At 41.1% G+C, this 17,726-nt stretch overlaps 2 protein-coding genes across 12 annotated transcripts in view; both read right to left on the bottom strand.

Moving 5' to 3' along the window:
• The window catches only part of dnmt3ab (DNA (cytosine-5-)-methyltransferase 3 alpha b), a 37,879-nt gene extending 35,721 nt beyond the window's left edge, over window positions 1-2,158 (bottom strand). For 4 of the 7 annotated variants that reach the window (XM_079369636.1, XM_079369638.1, XM_079369637.1 and 1 more), the window contains exons 1-2: window positions 1,983-2,157; window positions 580-775 (exon numbers count right to left, since the gene is read on the bottom strand). In XM_079369636.1, coding sequence (XP_079225762.1) covers window positions 580-660 — 81 coding nt within the window. In that variant the 5' untranslated portion in view covers window positions 661-775; window positions 1,983-2,157. Of the gene's footprint in view, window positions 1-579; window positions 776-1,982 lie in introns of all 7 variants that reach the window. The other 3 variants (XR_013781322.1, XR_013781323.1, XM_079369640.1) reach the window with 1 other exon arrangement.
• A 3,947-nt stretch (window positions 2,159-6,105) lies between these two features.
• The window catches only part of dtnbb (dystrobrevin, beta b), a 30,258-nt gene continuing 18,637 nt past the window's right edge, over window positions 6,106-17,726 (bottom strand). For 3 of the 5 annotated variants that reach the window (XM_079369209.1, XM_079369210.1, XM_079369212.1), the window contains 9 exons: window positions 15,804-15,894; window positions 14,459-14,547; window positions 14,063-14,176; window positions 12,425-12,521; window positions 12,120-12,140; window positions 10,696-10,855; window positions 10,420-10,509; window positions 10,004-10,057; window positions 6,106-9,325 (listed from right to left, as the gene is read on the bottom strand). In XM_079369209.1, coding sequence (XP_079225335.1) covers window positions 9,300-9,325; window positions 10,004-10,057; window positions 10,420-10,509; window positions 10,696-10,855; window positions 12,120-12,140; window positions 12,425-12,521; window positions 14,063-14,176; window positions 14,459-14,547; window positions 15,804-15,894 — 742 coding nt within the window. In that variant the 3' untranslated portion in view covers window positions 6,106-9,299. The remainder of the gene's footprint in view (window positions 9,326-10,003; window positions 10,058-10,419; window positions 10,510-10,695; window positions 10,856-12,119; window positions 12,141-12,424; window positions 12,522-14,062; window positions 14,177-14,458; window positions 14,548-15,803; window positions 15,895-17,726) is intronic. The other 2 variants (XM_079369211.1, XM_079369213.1) reach the window with 1 other exon arrangement.

The raw sequence follows: 17,726 nt of genomic DNA, 5'->3' as shown, positions 1-17,726 counted from the left end.
CTGCATCTCCCCACAGCCTCCTCTGTGATGCTGCTGTCGAGTCAGTGATGCTGCAGCTACAGACACACACACACACACGCTGCGTTGATGACGAGTGTGTCTGCATCATGAAAGGTGACATGGCACTCCACATGTTGACCGATTTGTCAGTAAAACTCAGACTCTGTTCGATAAGGAGCGATCAATGCGTCAACTCCAATAAGGTTTTGGATTGTGGCGATCAATGAGGCATTAGCTTGACTGATGGAATAACTCCATTCATAAAATTGGGAGAGGTTAGATTCACCTTTGATCTGTAGTAATGGTACAAAGCCCATTCCTCTTTTTTTTTTTTTTTTTTTGGGGGGGGGGGGGCTTGTAACTTACTGCTTTTAAACAGTGCCAGATTGAACAAACAGCAGCTTATCTCAGGTCATTCAAAAAGCCAAAACATGACTGAATGAACTCCATGAACCCACTGGCCATAAAGTTGAGTAATCCTCACTCATTCAAAAACATTGCAAGAGTCACAGGCGGCTCGTGAAAAATCTAAAGTGAGCTCCCTGAGGCATCATTCTATATTTCACACTTGTTTCTTACCATTCGGTTTCCTGGTGAGTCTGCATAGTCTGAGCCTTTGAACGCAGTGCTGTTGGTGTTGGTGACAGTGTTGGACGGCATTGTGGAGGGTCTTATGGGTAATGTCTGATGATGGCCGATGTAGATGAGGCCAAAATAAACTCAAAGGAACAGAAAAAAAAGGAATGAGAGACGATCCCTCTTTTTCTCCGCTCTCCTGGAATATGAAAAAAAGGGACAATCAACATGTCTGTTAATCGTTCATTATTACACACAAGTTTTCATTAAAGTATTGAGATGCTTTTGCCAAAAGCTACACTGAGTTGCTTTCGGTAAAATGTCATTTTGAGTCATAAAGAGGCACTTTCTGAGCATCAGCTTTCCTTTGTTGAGTGCACGTCATGTATAAGAAGGCTGCTATAGGATACTGTATATGGCTTCTATCGCCTATAGGGCCAGGCCTTTTTCTTTTTCTTTTTTTTTTTACACCACATGGATGCATGATTGTACAGTAGTCGGCATTAAATGGCTGCTCATGTCCGCTGAAAACTCAGAAAATGCTGGGAAACATATCCAGGATGATACAACTGTTTGACACATTACTTGCGTTATTAATATTTCATTTTCACCTGACGTGTCTGGTGTTAAAGTTACTCCAGCAGTCGGCCATGCGCACACAGTGGAGCAGCAGATACAGTTGCACTCGTGGAAATGTGCACAAAAAAAAAAAATCATACGCCTACATGACTTTAATGAGACGGGATGTGCAGAATTTCCTCAAAGGGTTAAACCCAGAGTGATGACAACCGGTTCTGATTTAATTTTAAAGGTTGGGTAATCACTCTTTGCGGCTTAAAAAAGGATTTCAAGCATCAACCAGAAGGTGTTAAGTAGAAAAATGTTTTTTTTTCTTCTTTTTTTTTATAAAGGCCACACATGCGTTTAATGTCACCGCTCCTCCACGCACATCAGTCTCCACGCAGGCCACGCGCGCTTAGCTTCCTGCCATCTGCTCTCATACTGTAATGATTCAATGTGTTGTAACGTTCAAATGTAAAGTTTCAGACCATTCCAGAAAGGGAAGTCTGCAGTGTGACCCAGGGGGGATGTGGCTCTTTTACAGGCCACGGACACTGAAGGAGGATAAATCCTTTTTTTTATATTATTATAATAATAGCCTAAAAATGAGACCGGTATTTCTGGATCCTGGTTCGGTGCTTTAAATTCGGTCAGTTTCAAGTGCACATCGCAATGTCCAATCAGCACATCTGCAAAAAGCAAAATCGCTATTTCCCCCATTTCTATCGAGCGCCTTCCGCTCTCTGAGCTTTTTTTCTTCACATAAAGGTTCCCCTTCCTGCTTTAGCTCTAACAGTGCCGGGTTATACCGATAGAAATGCAGTGAGTCGCTGTGTGTTCGTTACCCGATTTTCCCAAGTCCCAGGCCTGACCCTTTTTTGTCTCGCTTGCTCCCGGAGCCTCCTTCCTCTTCTCTCCCCGTCCTCCACCTCCCCAGCCGGCCAGCTCGCTTCCAGATGCACCGCTCTCACTGCAGGAGCCCGCAGACCGTCTGCCGGCTCGCGCGGTCCTAAAGACCGCCGGTGTGCAGACAGGAGTGCAGAGGGAGGGGTGAAGGTGGTCTGCCACTAATAGGCCTAAGTCATTATCATGGACGGTGGACCCCTTTCTACTACACTTACATACAGCCTGACGTCACACATAATAAAAGGACGTATGTTTTGTAGGTAGTGCTGTACAACTGGCATATTGCTTTAATTATTAGCCATACAGCCCCTTTCATTATTTATGACAGCCACTTTGGCATTAAGAGTTTTCTATCTATAGCCTCCCTGACCCCATCACTGATTACTGGTAGGACGTTGTATGAGCATAATTAATCAGCTCAATATGTTGGTATTTTCAAATAAATTCAAAAGGAATGAAGGAGAAGATAGTGAAGACGGTAAAACTTTTACATAATGTTGAATATGCTCAAGTAAATGAAGGCATTGATACTCTGAAACCTTAGTGATCAATATTTAGAGACAAATCTATTAGAACATATTCTCATGGATTGAACAATACTGTCCCCGAGGTGCAGTTAGGTTTGCAACAGTAGTCTGCAGAAATATATAAAAACATACATATTACCCACAGATGCTATTGTAACAGACATGCAGCAAGACATGAGACAGTCTGACAGTTAACAGTGTAATGGGCAATGGCAACAATGCCAAAAAACTAATCACCAAAGATATTTGTTTGATTTTGCCCTCCTAGCTTAAGTGAACCTCCAGCATGAGTTATGCACAGTTAGGAGATTATCTGACCTGATTGACAGCTCGGTGTATCAGTTTGTCATCAGGCTTTAAACTCGACTTAAACTCTCAGCCTGTCATTGTGCTAAAAGTTAGGGTGTGACAATTTTTCCAGCTTGTCTAGAAAGGCTTTCTAAGTTTCTTGCAGTAACGGATGGGTGACGTCATTCAGGCCATTAATATTTACTGTCCATGGTAGAGGTCTAAACTATGCATGAAGGGGGTTTGTTAGGGTCTTACAGGAGGGACTTTGCCTTCTGAGTGGCTCTCTTAAACAAGGCCAAGACAGAAAACTAAAGTTACGTACGGTTTTTTAAAATGGTGTTAAAAGGTTCTCTTGTTATGGTGATTTTTATTAAAACTTCTTTTGGGAGCAATTCTACTTGCAATTAACTTCTGACGGATAACGACCGTGAACATAAAGGGAGAAATCAGAAAGCTAGATGCAAGAAAAGATAAAACTGACCAGGGATGTTCAGATCATACAGTATAATCATTATCACCCTTTTGAAGCATTTACTTGATAAGTATTGCACAGTAGTGTTACACTTGGGAGGTCATGAAGCTCCCTCAGTACCACTATGGTAATCCTAATCGCCCCTGTGTTGAGAGCACATCTTTTCATCATCTTAGTAAAAGGCTGGATCTATTCAGTACCATTTCCACCCTTTGAATAAAGGGTTAAATACAGTATATTGTAGAGAACCTAAAGACACCATATACAAAGTCATTTTACTATATCTGGGACTTTACAAACACAGGAACTATGTGAGACTTACCTTTTTTAATGGGCTGTATTTATGGGCCCCCTAGTGACGGTGGGGCCCTAAAAGCCGTGTGATTAGCAGCTGCCTCAGGCCAGCTTCGAGGCCTAATGAAACGAGACATGTGCTTTTCTTTATAGCCATTGATCTAATAATATCAACATAAAAAACGTTCCCGCAGTTAAAGGTGCACTTTGTAGATTTGATAGGGAAATTTGAAGTGAAACAATTCTGTGCAATATTTTCTGAACGGAATACACAAACTCAACTCAAAGAGAAAACGGGTCCCTGAACACTGTTGGAGCTAAAAAGCAACCAGGAGAGTTACAGGTTCATTGTTGTGGCCCCCCCAACATAACTTCTCCTGTAGCGTTTTATCTTCAAACTGTTTTTCCAGGGACCACATTTTCCTCTGAGGACAGTTTGTCTATAGAGTTAAGAACTTATACCACAGAATCTGTACATCAATAACAAAATGAAGTGCAGTAAATTTAAGTTAACTTTGCATTTTAGCTATATCATATTTTCTGTGCCCACCTGATCCAATGTTTGCATAATACCTGTGTTTGCAACATGTTACTTCTGAAGCCAAATCAATCCATTGGATATTTTTCTTTTTTTATCTCCAATTTATTTCTGCATAGCTGTTAACTCTTTAAACAGCTGTGACACCTAAAGGTCTTTTAAAATCTTATCAAGTCCCATTTAGGGACAACTGAGTGTTTTGACTACAGAAAACGTTAAAACCTTTCAAATTGTATCTGATTACAATGTAACCTGCTGAATTATGAAGCAAGAACTGCAGGATCAGAACCATTTTTAGTGCCTTGTGCTTTCCTGACTTCAAAAAGCTATGACACAGCGAGAGCACGATAATCTGTTTGATTCATTTGGTATGTTGAGTTCTCTGATGCTATCACACAAAAGCTGAGGAATGGTCATGTTGAATTGAAAAATAAAGGATATCATTGTTTTGTTATTCATTTCTCTATACCTTTAAATGATAAGGTCTCTTGCTCTTTTGTTATAACTGATTGTTGCTGCTTGTTTGGACAGTTTTAAATTTTTTAAGCATTTATCAACACAGCTGCAGGGGTATAGCTCATCTCTTGCAGTCTTGCACATTTTATCCTCTGAGGAAATACTTCGTCTATCGTCTCATCTTCATTCCATTTCCTAGAGAGCAACTAGAACAAGATATCAAATCTCTTATCACACTTTTTCCGTTAACCCCTCATCTGCCTTTTCACTACACACAGCTTTTATTCCACACACGCCCACTAGACGGAGACAGAGCAAGTTCAATGTCACAGCCTCCCAGATGCAGGAGGGCTGAAATCTCACTGAACGTCTCCCTGTGAGGCAGACTGAGTGCTTTTGAGGGGCAACGAGGGAGAGAGGAAATGAGTGTGCAGAGGGCAAATGTGCTTCGCTGAGCTGGAGGTAGGGGAGTCTCCTCTTTCCAGTAGAGTCGATTCCACTGAGTGGTTATTCTGAGGGCATATACCCACAGAGGAGGATGCTGATAGGTCAAAGGGGCTTGAACCCATCCCACGTGTAGATTTTTTGTGCCTGAATAAACAGCACTAAGGCTTGGGTTTGATCTGATTTAACTCTTCAGGAGAAGCCAGGAAGAGCATGGTCTTGTTGTGTTTTGGCTGAACTGAAAGGGAGAACTTTATGTGTATATCTGGCCTTACCAGATACACAAACCATCCTTAAGGTTGTTAAAAAAAGCCATAATCACTAAACTCAAATCCTCCTTTAAAATTAAAATGATTGTCATACAAATTTACAAAGTTACCTCTTTGAGTATTTGCTTGTAACTTCTAAATGACGAATGGTGATATTTTAGTATTTTCTGAATGAGCTCATTGAATTTTTTTTCTCCACAACAAGGTTGAGGGTTCAATCCCAAGCTCCTGCAGTCACATCTCCATGTGTCCTTGGGCAAGACACTGAACCCTGAATTGCTACCACTGCTACGTCAGCGATGTGTGAATGTCTATGAATGGAATAGTTCTGATGTGGAGTTGCCTCTGATGTCAGTGTGTGAATGTGCAATTAACAAAGAAAAACAACCATGCTATGATCATGTTTAAGCCATATTTTAAATCTTTTTAATATATCTCACATTTGATTTATTTACAAAAGACAGTGGCTTTGTGACATAAAACTATGTTTTTGTAAAATCAACATGAGAAACAAATGTTTACCAGAAGCAGAACCGTACAGAACACAGACAGTGATAAATAACATCAGGGGGAGCGTTGATGTCCAGGTTGTTTTGTTTGCACATCGTCTCTCTGCAAACAATAGAAGTATTACAATGTGTGCACCTCTGTATGACCGACTGTGTTTTATTAGTAATACCCCAAGTTTGGTCTGACAGGGTTTACAGTATTGTCTACACGTTGGCTTGAATGACATCAGTGTCTGTCTATCTGTACTCTGTACTGTCTATCTGTACTGTAGATTTGGAATGTGTTAATCAACTATTAAAAGTGACTTTTCCCAGCAGCTTCCAGCAATGAGAAAAATTTGACCGTGAACATCTCCAGGCATTCTGTGAATAAACTATGAGCAACGACAGCACACGAATGCAGATATACTTTGATATATACCTGTAATGATAAAAAGGACACACACAATGTCTGCAAACAGTTTGGCACAAATGTAAAGGCTGAGCGTCCGTTTCCCCCAGAACACATTGAATTAATAAATAAATAAAATCTCTACAAAGTCACAGACATAAAGGCTGATAGATCATCTTATTTGCTGAATGGTTACTTTATACAGCACTTTACAGGACAGCTACAGGCACAAACCGAAAAAACAAAAAGAGAGCTAACTTTTCAAATGCATGGGCAGAATGAAGGGGAAGACTGTCACATATTTTCCTCTGTGTTCAAATCATTTCTGCTGTATATTTTTGACAGCACAGAACTTTGTTATTTCATTCTTTATACCTTCTTCTTATTAAATAATTGGACTCAAGTGTGAGCGCGCAGGTCGATCTCCGCTTTTTGACAAAATCATTACGCTGACTGCACTCCATTAACACTACAAACTAGATTAATAACAATAACGCTAACGTAGAGCAGAACAGAAAGACATCACATTTAAAAACATCGATAACAAAGGAGCACATCTTTGTTCTTTTTCGTTTAACAGGCTGTTGAAACTGTATACTGTACGTATGTAGCTTATAGGACAGGCTTACTGTACAAATCTCGAAACAATGCGTTTTCCTGCTTTTCAGTTCCAATCAGCCAGATTTGACCCACACCTTTTTTTTTTAACATATTACTCTCAAACAGCTCCCAGGCTTTTTTTCACATGAATTCCAAGCAAATTATGCTCATTTTCAATTTAAAGGAACGGACAAAAAACATTGAACCAGAAGACAAAAACGTAAAGGTAACTTCGACCTGATCTCTCTGTTTCAAATCCTCCCTTGTTTTACAGCTACCTGTCACTCTGCTTTTCCTGTGAAGGACACTAATTCACACACAAAAGAAAAACGATATCCAACATGCTTCACCAAATAGCACTTCAGAAAAACATCCCCCCTTCTGACAGTGTGATCCACGTTCCTTAACCCAACATTTATCACTCGCTGTTGTTTTCCCTACATTTATTTCAAGAGCTCCATTCCAAAACGAGACACATTTACGGTGAAATGAGAATAAAGATCTGCTCCAGGAAGTTGACAGAAATCACAAGAAAGTTTTTGTTTCATAACCGTGGATGTATTTTTGGAATGAAACCCTCTATTTTACTTTGTCATTGAACTTAGACCTCAGGGGCCGTGATCAATACCTAACAGTAAAAGGACCATATTTCTCCTAGAGTAGCTCGGCATTCCCTGAGCACCTGCTTTCATTGGACATAAATATTTTCAATAATCCTTCATGAACTAAATATAGCTTTTCCTACTTGCTTACTTACAAACCAAGTGTTCATTTTGTTACTCACAGCTAAGCTCATTGCCTAATTCTTCATAATTGAACATCCTGAGGTGCGTCCCTACACTTAAAAAATAAAGACTTAGGCTACTAGCTATTTGAGTTCAGATAGGTTTGTACGGGGAGGACGTAATGAGCTCATTATTGAGTTTGTAGTAGCCCCTTGGTTTCTCTTTATCGCACAGCCCTCTTATTTGTAAGGGTGGCTCACTGAGAGCTCAGTATAGCAGCATCGTAGTATGTGACTCAGTGAGTGTGTTTACATGCACAGAGAATTCTGGATACCAGCTGGTATGTTCCTGTTATGTTATATGTTCCTGTACACATGAATTCAAATAACAAACAAGGAGTGTTTGGTCCCCTTTAAAAGGACACATTTCATTTCTGTCTTTCAGAAGATTGTATTTGTTTTGATAGATACTAGTTTCATGTCCGTAAATATGAAGCTGCTGCTAGCAGTTAGCTTAGCTTTGCATAAAGACTGAGAACAGCAGAGAAGACTTAGAGTGGAGGCTTTGGGAGGCAACTCAATCCACGGGAACAACACAGCTAATGTACCAACTGTTTAAATGCACCAACTCTAGGAAGTCTTTGTGCTCAGCTAAGATACAGTTCAGCCTGTAACTCCCCGTGAAACTCTTACTTTTTTAATGCTTAAACAAACAGGTTATTGAGAGCTTTAAAGATGCAGTTTGGGAGATTTTTTTTTACATTCACATAATGCAAGATCAGCTTTTCTGTTTATAGGCTGAATGCTAAGCTTCGCCTCACATTTAGCATAAAGATCTAAAACCTAAATCAGGACAATACGGAGGCAGCTAAAAGGTCTGTATTGAACCTGATCCTTCACTTATTAAATGAACTAAAAGCAGCCCTCAAGCACTCAGCGTAGCACAAAGCCTGCCCTGAATGTAATAAAATACAAGTGCTAGCATCTCTAAAGCTCATTATTTGCCTCATTTTATCTTGTTTGCTCAATTGGTACAAAAAACTGGCAACTTGTGATGTTTATTGGGGTTTATGTGATGGCCTTTGTCGTGTCTCTAGTGGTTTGCGAACAAAGGCAGCGTCACAGCGAGACTCTGAGAAGTGTGCTTTGACAAACTTGATTATTTTCTTTGACAAACTTCAGAACTACGAATGTGCAAGTAAACACACTCACAGTGAATTCTGACACCTCAGCTGTCGCCATAAACCCACAAAGAGCTGGCATAGCATGGTACAGTACCTTAATCCAGACATGAGTGCAACTTCATGCAAAAGCAATATAAAAACAACAACGAAATAAGTCAAACTGGCGCTAATCATACAAAAGCAATGACGGGAACGCTTTGTGACAGGAGGTCACCTTCATGTAGTGGCGTTCCCGTGGCCATGTGTGTACAGTATTTTATATACAGAATGATCTGCTGCAACGGGAGAAAGCACAGCAAGCCATTCTTTAGCAGTCATGAGGGAATCATTGGATAATTACAGCAGTTTTTGTTTACAGGACAACATACACACTCGCTAATTAGACACATCTTGCTACTTGCAAGGTGTGAAAATGTTTTTTTCACATAGTGAAATCCTGTTAGATTACAGCATGCATTACTCTACGTGCTAATGCCAGGGGATGTTGTTCTTGTTTCTGATTCTTCCCAGTTGATGACTGTATGTCCTTACAGGGTGGAATGGTGTTTTCCTTGTCCTCAGTGCTTCGGTACTCTCGCTGTGCCTGGAAACGCACACACACACACACACACACACACACACACACACACACACACACACACACACACACACACACACACAGGTGAGAATTTAGTGCTGCTGACAACCTGCACAGTCAAAACAAAGTATAAATGACTCTGTGGCTATGTGCCATGGTGCCTTGTTACTTTGGATGGAAGGTTGGAAGAAATTGGAAAATAATTACTAATTTTAAAGAATGCCGTTGGTAGTAAAAGGATCTGATCACCTTGAGACCCTGACCTTCTACTCAGGTATCAGACTCATCTTCAGGCGATCACAGGCTATTTATCTTGCTCGATAAAACTCTTTTCTCCAGATGAGAAGATAATTGACTTCTTGTCACAAGAAAAAGTCACAGCTATATACAACAGCAAACACAACTTATGATCTCAGTACAATGGAATCATATACAATGATTACAACCATGGCTGTTCTTGTCTTCGGTGTAAAAAACATCCTATAAAGTCATAATTAGTTATTATTCCTACTTTGTTGGGGTTCATTCTGCCTCAGCTGAATGAAAACAAGAAAACAACTGTAGGTTTGTGTGCCAAACCTAACATTCAACAGAAATAAAAACAATCTGTATTCTGATTCATTGTGGGAAAATCTAAGGTGACTATGGGTTATGTGTAGATTATTAGCATTCACTCAGTCCTACCTCTGTCCCCACCGTTCCTCATGTTGGTCTCTTCTTCATCCGCCACATCATCAACTTTAAAAGTCAAAGAAAAAATGTCAGCGATACAGGCAGGAAAATTACAATAATGCAGAAAGTGTCGGCTGCTAACGAAGAACTAAAGACATTTTAAATTCCTTCATTAAACCTCACAGAGAGGTGAAATAAAAGATAATACCAACACTGTATCAATAATAAATGTTGGTAATATCCCACTACTTAACCAAGTTACAAACTGGATATAGCCCCTATTGCGTTTATTTTTAGCGAATGATTGAGTCGCTTCCTGCTGGTCATAAAACAGAATGCAGGCTTTACTTTAAAGTATGCAGACTGTGCGGTCCAGTTCTTTACAGCCTGAAGAGAAGAACACAAAGAAACATGTGGTATAAACTTACCAGAGTGGAGCTCTTTCACCAGTGACGACATGGTGTTTGTGATCGAGTCAGCAGCAACTAATAGATCATTCCGAAGATTTCTAGGTACACCTACGAAACAAAGACATCCAAAAAAAAATCAGGTTAAGAAAATGCAGTTTCTTGACCCGCAGTAAAATACTATTTTTACTCATTACAACGTAGCATTTGTAAACTTTACCAAATAAATGACCAGCTTAGTATGCTGCATATTGCGTTGAGGTTTTCAATAAATACGACGTGCTTCTCGTGTCTCACCCTGAGCGAAGGCCTCGAGCACATCCCCTCCCACCCCTGCCAGGCAGTCCTGTGGTGTGTGAGTTGGGGTTGACCCAGCCGAGGTGGAGCGTATGGGCATAGGCATGGAGCAGCCCGCACCGTGACTGGGTGAAGAATGAGGGGAGCCTCCAGACTGGGACTGCAACATAAAAAAAAACCCATCCGGGACAGTTAAGGTGTAAAAGGGCACAACAAGGGTTGCAATAATAATAAAAAAAAATCTGTTTTATGTTGTTGAAACGCATGAGAAGAAAAAGTGACATATATTGAAACAGATGAATAACACTGTCATATTATCCCCCCCCACCCACACACACACACACACACACACACACACACACACACCCACACACACACATATTATCATCAATGAATATGTGTATTAACCTTTCACCACAGCTATTAGGGAAAAGTTCATTTTGAAATATATTCATGTGATGGGTGATATATAGCACCATGTAACGATAACACAGGATTTACTTTATATAGTCCCAAAGGGCACATTTGCCACAGGAATTAATGCTACATACAGCTGCAACGGCTTAATCACGATAGGAGGCAACATTTTGCTGGTGCATAGCTACATGGAAAATGTGATTATTTTTTTTAAAATAGTGTTTTATGATCAAACTTTTAAGTGAGATTGGAAAGCTAAAAGATTAAAAACATGAAAATCCAGTTAATCTCTCCACAGAAAACCCAGTTCAGTATTACTGGGTATCCATGAAAGATTGCAGTCACAGATTGCAGCTTTGCCCTTTTTAGTTTGTAAAGATGACTTTATTAAAACTACACAGACACAGATGTGAACTTAATCCTTAAGGGGAGAACAAACAAAAACAGGACAAGAAAACCTTCTGGAAATCCTATACAGGCCAGCTATTCTGCACGTCTCTATAGTGCACCTTCACTGCGTCGTGGGGGTAATGAGAACCATGTGTGGGTGAGCGACCGCGGCCTGTGCTGAGATGAGAGATATATCACAGAGAAAGGATCACTGTGTGTCTCTGGGACTGGTGCGGGCCTGGACTGATGGCTTGAAGCCAGGCAGCAGATGGCCGGCCAGACTGCAGTCACATTAGAAGGGAGGTTGTAAGCGCCGATGAAAGGAGCAGGTTCCTGACATTCGGGCTGTGAGAAACACAGTTCTCTCAACTTGTTTGAACCCTTATCTGAAAGACTATGCTCAAGTCAGTAGTTGCAGCTCTCCAGTTTTGTAGCAAGTAAATGGTGGAGTACGACTACATGACAGTAACCCGGTTATTGAAAGTGGAATCGAATTCTCTTTCCAACACCCTTCTTTAACTTTCAAATGAACACTTCCTAGAAGAACAGAGTGTAGAAGCATTAAAGTAAGAGCTGAGGCTCGAGCCAGCTTGTAAACTGAATTAAAGGCAACTTACAGCCTGCTTCTGCTCCTCATCCTATCAGCCAGCAAAGGAAAGCAGTGAAAAGAGCAAGGAGAGTGAGAGCAACAGAATTAAAGCAGAAGAAGAAGAAAGGGCATGCATTTTAACGTCACATTGACAGAAAAAGTAAACATCACTGCAACCCCTTTTATTAAGCATGCCAACATGCTTCAAACAATGCTGACAAAACCTCTATGAGACTTCAAATGATCATCGGATTCAGTTAAATGGCTATCTGAGGAGATTTGGAGGTCTTGTTTGTTGCGGCTGAATCTGCGTGAAACAGGTGATCGTCTCACCTTCAGCAGCCTCATAAGTCCCTCCAGCTGCACCATCAGCTCGCGTCTGCTCTCCTGCAGGGCCGACATGCGCCTCTCCAGCTCGTCCTTTCTGTGTCTGCAGCAGAAGGGAAGAGAAACAATAAAGTATGTCTCCAACACTTTTCCCTGGAAAAAAACGCCACTGTGACAAAACCTTTGTTATCATTTTTTTTCCGGCCCATTAGTCATCTGCTCCTTATTTTAAGTCTCAATATTTGTCAAGCTTTCTACAAGTTTAATTTTAGTCAAATCCAGCCAACAGTTAAATTCTTAATTCTTTCTTTTCATAAAATCGTGAAAGCTAGACCTCATTATTAGAGCTTAAATGTCAGTGTTTACAGCCCAAAATGTAACATTTACAAACTGCCTCGAGCCGCCCTACTTGTCAGAAAAATCACATAAACTTGTAAACAAGATTTAACACGCAGCCCCTGACAGAAACATGTCTCTTTCTAAACCGAAATTCAGCCTCAAGCACTGACGGTCTTAAGCAAGGTGTAAGATGCAGAGCTACGATTCTCCAGGACAAACCAGACCAAAATGTCAGCAGCATCATGAACTACAAACATGCAGACAGAATTACAGGTGTGAGGAAGACAACTGGGACAGAGAACAGTCTCAGCTTTGTTTGCCTACACCTCGGTACAGGAAAATTAAAACTTGACCCCATGTCGCTTGAGTTGTTAAACCCCTGCTAAATAACTGGCCATCTGTCTCAGGTGAGAAATCTGGTACATTACTCCCCTCCGGTGTTCAAATTGTGTAACTACCCTATGAAATCGCAACAAAAAAACTTTTACAATCCTCCATCTGTTCTGTATGGAGACCTCCTATCAAAAATTCCCAAACATCTGCAAATAGTAAACACTTTGCTCTGGTGTTTGACCCTCGGGCTGTATAAAGGCATTATCAGAGCTGTCCAGCCGGGCTCCAAACACAGCACAGTCTGGGATGAAATACTTCATAATAACACCCTAAAACCTGAATCACAAACACGCTCAGTGAGCTGAAATGTGCCATCAGGCATGTTCAGATTAAAGGGAGAGACTCATAAATGTGCCCTCCAGTGTCACAGAGCAATTATTTCACAGTTTGATAACTAATTCAGATTTCTTTTCGTAATGATTCTTGAACACTGTACCGTAATCCTCTTACATGCCAAAGGAGGACTGAGTGGATGAGAGTTGCGTATTATTTACTAGCAATGACACATTGTAAGTAATTTAAGCTATAACACATCAAATTGACATCTTTGTCATGGCTGCTGACCATAAACCTCGCTGCTGATGCATTATTTAGTCCAAGCCAGACAAAGAAGGAGTCACTCAGGGCAACAAGTGCCTTAACGCCTCCTCCTAGAGCGATTCCCTTCCAAGAAGTGATCCAAAGTGTCTCAGCATCCTGCCAGCATGACAAATGCCCCCACTGCTGCTGATGAAGCTAATCCAAAAACCCACCCTGCTGAATAAGAAAGACATTATTTCTACTGGAAGAATGAGTCAAGTATACATCAGTACAACAGGCCTAAAGTGGTTTTACTGCTTCATTTCCTTAATTTATGACTCCTAATTTTCTGTTCTCAGAAAGAAGACAGTCTTTAAAAAAAAAAAAAAATACCTGAGGAGTCGCAGTTCGGTCAGAAGTGTGGGGTTCTGCTGGGCTTTCTCCGGGGTCGGCTGAGAGGCTTGCTCGTGCTCCAAACGCAGTCGCTGGATCTCCTGGAGGATCTCCCTGAATGAGTGAGTCGATCAGGTCAGATACAGAGAATCTTAGCTATGTGAATGTTGGAGAGGCAGGTAGGTGTCTCCAGATGTTATGCTAAGCTAACGAAGTGCTTGCTGTAGCAATATATTCACAGGACAAGTGAGAGGAGTATCAGTCTCCACAGTTACTTCTCTGCAGTACAGAAAATAATCTGCGTAGTACTGGATGTTCTCTGCCTGTAAAAATCTGACTTTAAAAAGTCACTTAATTCTACTTTCGATGATTTTTAGGTCCGGTTTTAAATTGTACCTGTTTTTGTTCTCCAGCTCTGCAATCAGCTGTCTCTGTTGCTTATTTGCGTCAAAGTTGAAACTCAGATCTGTTGGAGGACATTGTTGCTGAAAAACAAAAAAAATGATCACAGAACAGTATTAACGACAGCGGGAGAACAAACGTGAAACAGCAGCAGCTTCCTTCTGATCACAGCAGGCAGAAATGATTCTCTGCTGGAGACTTATTATGCTTCTGCATAAACAGAGAGCAATTTCAGCTCACCACAGCTTTCTTTTATCTCTCTGTGTAAAAGTACACAATTAATAAACTGAAGGGCGACGTGAGTATTTTCTTACTAAGCCAATGCAGTTGGCTATTTTTTCTTCACATGAGAGATTTCTTCACCTTGTTTGATTTGTGCTCTCCTCACGGCTTTGTAGAGCTCAGCTGGAAAAAGGTGATTTAATGTTCTCCAATGCACGCACCAATCAGGATACAGCAACATTCGAATCAGAGGAGAGATAATAAGGATGGAGTGTTTTTTCTTCATTTTGTCTCTCCAGTTCAAAAGTCTTTGAATTTTATCTCATTTATGTAAGTCTCTCTGTTCACTCTCTTTACTGTTGAAGGTGTCAGAGAGCAACTAAATTCTCTTATTGCAGAGGAACAAACACTGCTGTCACTGCTTCATTGTCTGGCTGAGCACTGTGTTCTTTTTATTGTCACACTGAAAATAAACCGAGTGGTGACTCCCGATGTTCAAAAATTAATCCAACGCGTAAGGACAAGCAACTGCAGTTCCTTGAGTGTCCACTAGAGGTTGGGTTCAAAATACTTAGAAGTCCTATATACACCGATTCTAAAATGCCCATTTTGAAAGGTGAAATAAACGTGTTGGGACAAGAAATGATTTTGGCCTGAACAGCTCCTGTCTTTATCGGCACACACAGTAAGGAAGATAGAAAATGTTTATTACTCATCTGTTTGGATTTGATCAATGATGGAAGTTATTCGTGGCTGATTTATTTACAGTTTAAGAAATGAAAGCAATGTTTTTGTCCCAGGAGTTATTAATTGATGCAATATCCATGATTCAATACACGTTTTTTTCTGTTTTGTCTACTACTAGCTTCCACACGTTGTATTTCTCCACGCTCTGTTCGTGTGTGCCTTTGAGTCCATGATAAGGAATCGAGTCAATATCCAATCACCGTGTGCTACGGGAGGGGGAAGCTGGCCAAACTGGTGTCAGATTACACACGTTACCTTTACATGGCGGGAGGTGAGGCGAGGCAGCAGTATGAGAAAGCACCGCCATCTTTTAAATCAGTGCAGTGTTATGTTACAGCATTACTTGACGCCCACCCTTTAAAACACTCACCGTGGAGTTTCCTGCCTCAGCTGCCAGGCGGGCGGCGTAGCGAGCAATGAGGCGATGCTCTTCATCTAACCGGCTTGGACTCTCCAAGACACTGTGCAAAGTCAAAGACAGAGACACACATCACACACACACACACACACTGAAACACTGACCTTAATGTGAAAGCTCTTGTGTAAGTAGAAGTTTAAACAGTCAAAGTGATTATGTAAAATAACTCCTCATAATGCGGTTGACCTTCATATATCTGACAGTTGACTTTAACTCCAGAGCTGACAGACAGTCGGAGATAATTACTCATAACAATGAGCTGAGATGAATAAGAGAGAATGAAGCATGCCAAATGCATTTGTAACTGAGCCAGTGCCCATTCTGAATACTTCATCACTGCCTGGAAATGTCAAATAAGGCATGAAGCTCTAAATGATCATGGGCGGGGCATATGGTGCGGACAGATGACGGGACATATGCCGTCCCCTCTCGGCGGCCATTCTGCGATGGAGAGTGAAGGAGAGCAGAAATGGAAAGTGCTGGACCCTTCTCCAACTCTGACTGGAGAGATGCCATGATTAAAACCAAATAAACCCAATCTGGCTTTAAACCCACTGCATCAACAAGCACAGACCCTGCTGCTGTCGCTACCCAGGCCCCCAAACGCTCTGCAATCAAGATCTGCATTCAAATCTTATCTTTTTCTCAAAGGGGAGAAAAAACAGCAAGTATGAAGAGATAATTTTAGCTTCTCCAACTCCTTCCTCGCTTTTCTCAACCACGATCTTAAAATACTCAGCGGATCATTGGATTTTAAGATACCATCACCTCGACTCGAGAAAAAAAAAAAAAAAAAAACTCAGCTCGACGGCAAATGATAAGTCACATCTGTCCATTAACATGTCAAAGCACTTGTTTTGTGGAAATCTCAAAACTGTCAAGAAATGTCTTAAATGGGCCACTTTTCTGAATAATTAATGATCGAATCCTCAGGCTGAAACAGAGAGGACGCCCGAGTTTATGTGTGAGATTGAAGTAATACATCGATGCACAACAGAGAAGGGATGCGATGACCCCACATGGCCTTTTGGAGCCAGACTGGTAGTCTCCGCGTAAAAGCTCCTCCCGTCGTTTCCTGGCTCCAACCCGACAGTCAGTGCCAGGTTTTACCTTCAAGCTCCTCTGAACTGGCACTTTTCCCAGACATCTTTTATTTTTGTCACACATTTGAAGGTATTCACATTTTTGTATCCAAACAAATCCCTCAGACTTAACAGCTCCTTATTCGGGTAGAGAGGTGGATAGAAATGCTATTTAAATACTTTGCTCAGATTTGATGGCGCTATAAGTTGAGATAAAACTTTAGGTGGCTGAACACCTATTCATGTGCAGCTCAGGCACGCCACATTCTACTTAGTGAGGCACTGATGTGGTGAACACTTAACAAGCCATCAAACAAAGTCGAGAAGCTTGAATATTTGCACGGAGAGTGGCATAACATCACCGAACAGCGATGTGAAAGGAGAGCATGCCATGACGCATGAAAGCTGTAATTAAAAATCCGGGGTGCACCATATGCCGACTCACAGCAAGAAGATGCTTGGTTTAAAACTCTGTTGAAAAAAAGGGCCTTTCTGCGTGGACTATGCATGTTGTCCCTGTCCATGTGTGAGCTTCATCCAGGTACAAAAGTCGCCACAGGTGTGAATGTGCCTGGTTTATCTGTCTCTGTGTGTCCGTCCTGTGATTGACTGGCGTCTACTTCATGGCGTCCCCGACCTCTCGCCTAATGACAGCTGGGATCTGCTCCAACCCCAAACCCAATAAGCTTAGATAATGGATGGATGGGTTATTGCACCACATATTGATTGATCTAAACTCTTCCTTACTTTAAACATGGTTTAAAATTCAGAATTTGTAATCTCAACGTGATAA

This window comes from Symphodus melops (genome assembly GCF_947650265.1).
Source record: "Symphodus melops genome assembly, chromosome: 19".
Taxonomy (NCBI): domain Eukaryota; kingdom Metazoa; phylum Chordata; class Actinopteri; order Labriformes; family Labridae; genus Symphodus; species Symphodus melops.
Note: the sequence above shows the minus strand (reverse complement) of the source record. Positions and strands in the feature narration are given on the sequence as shown.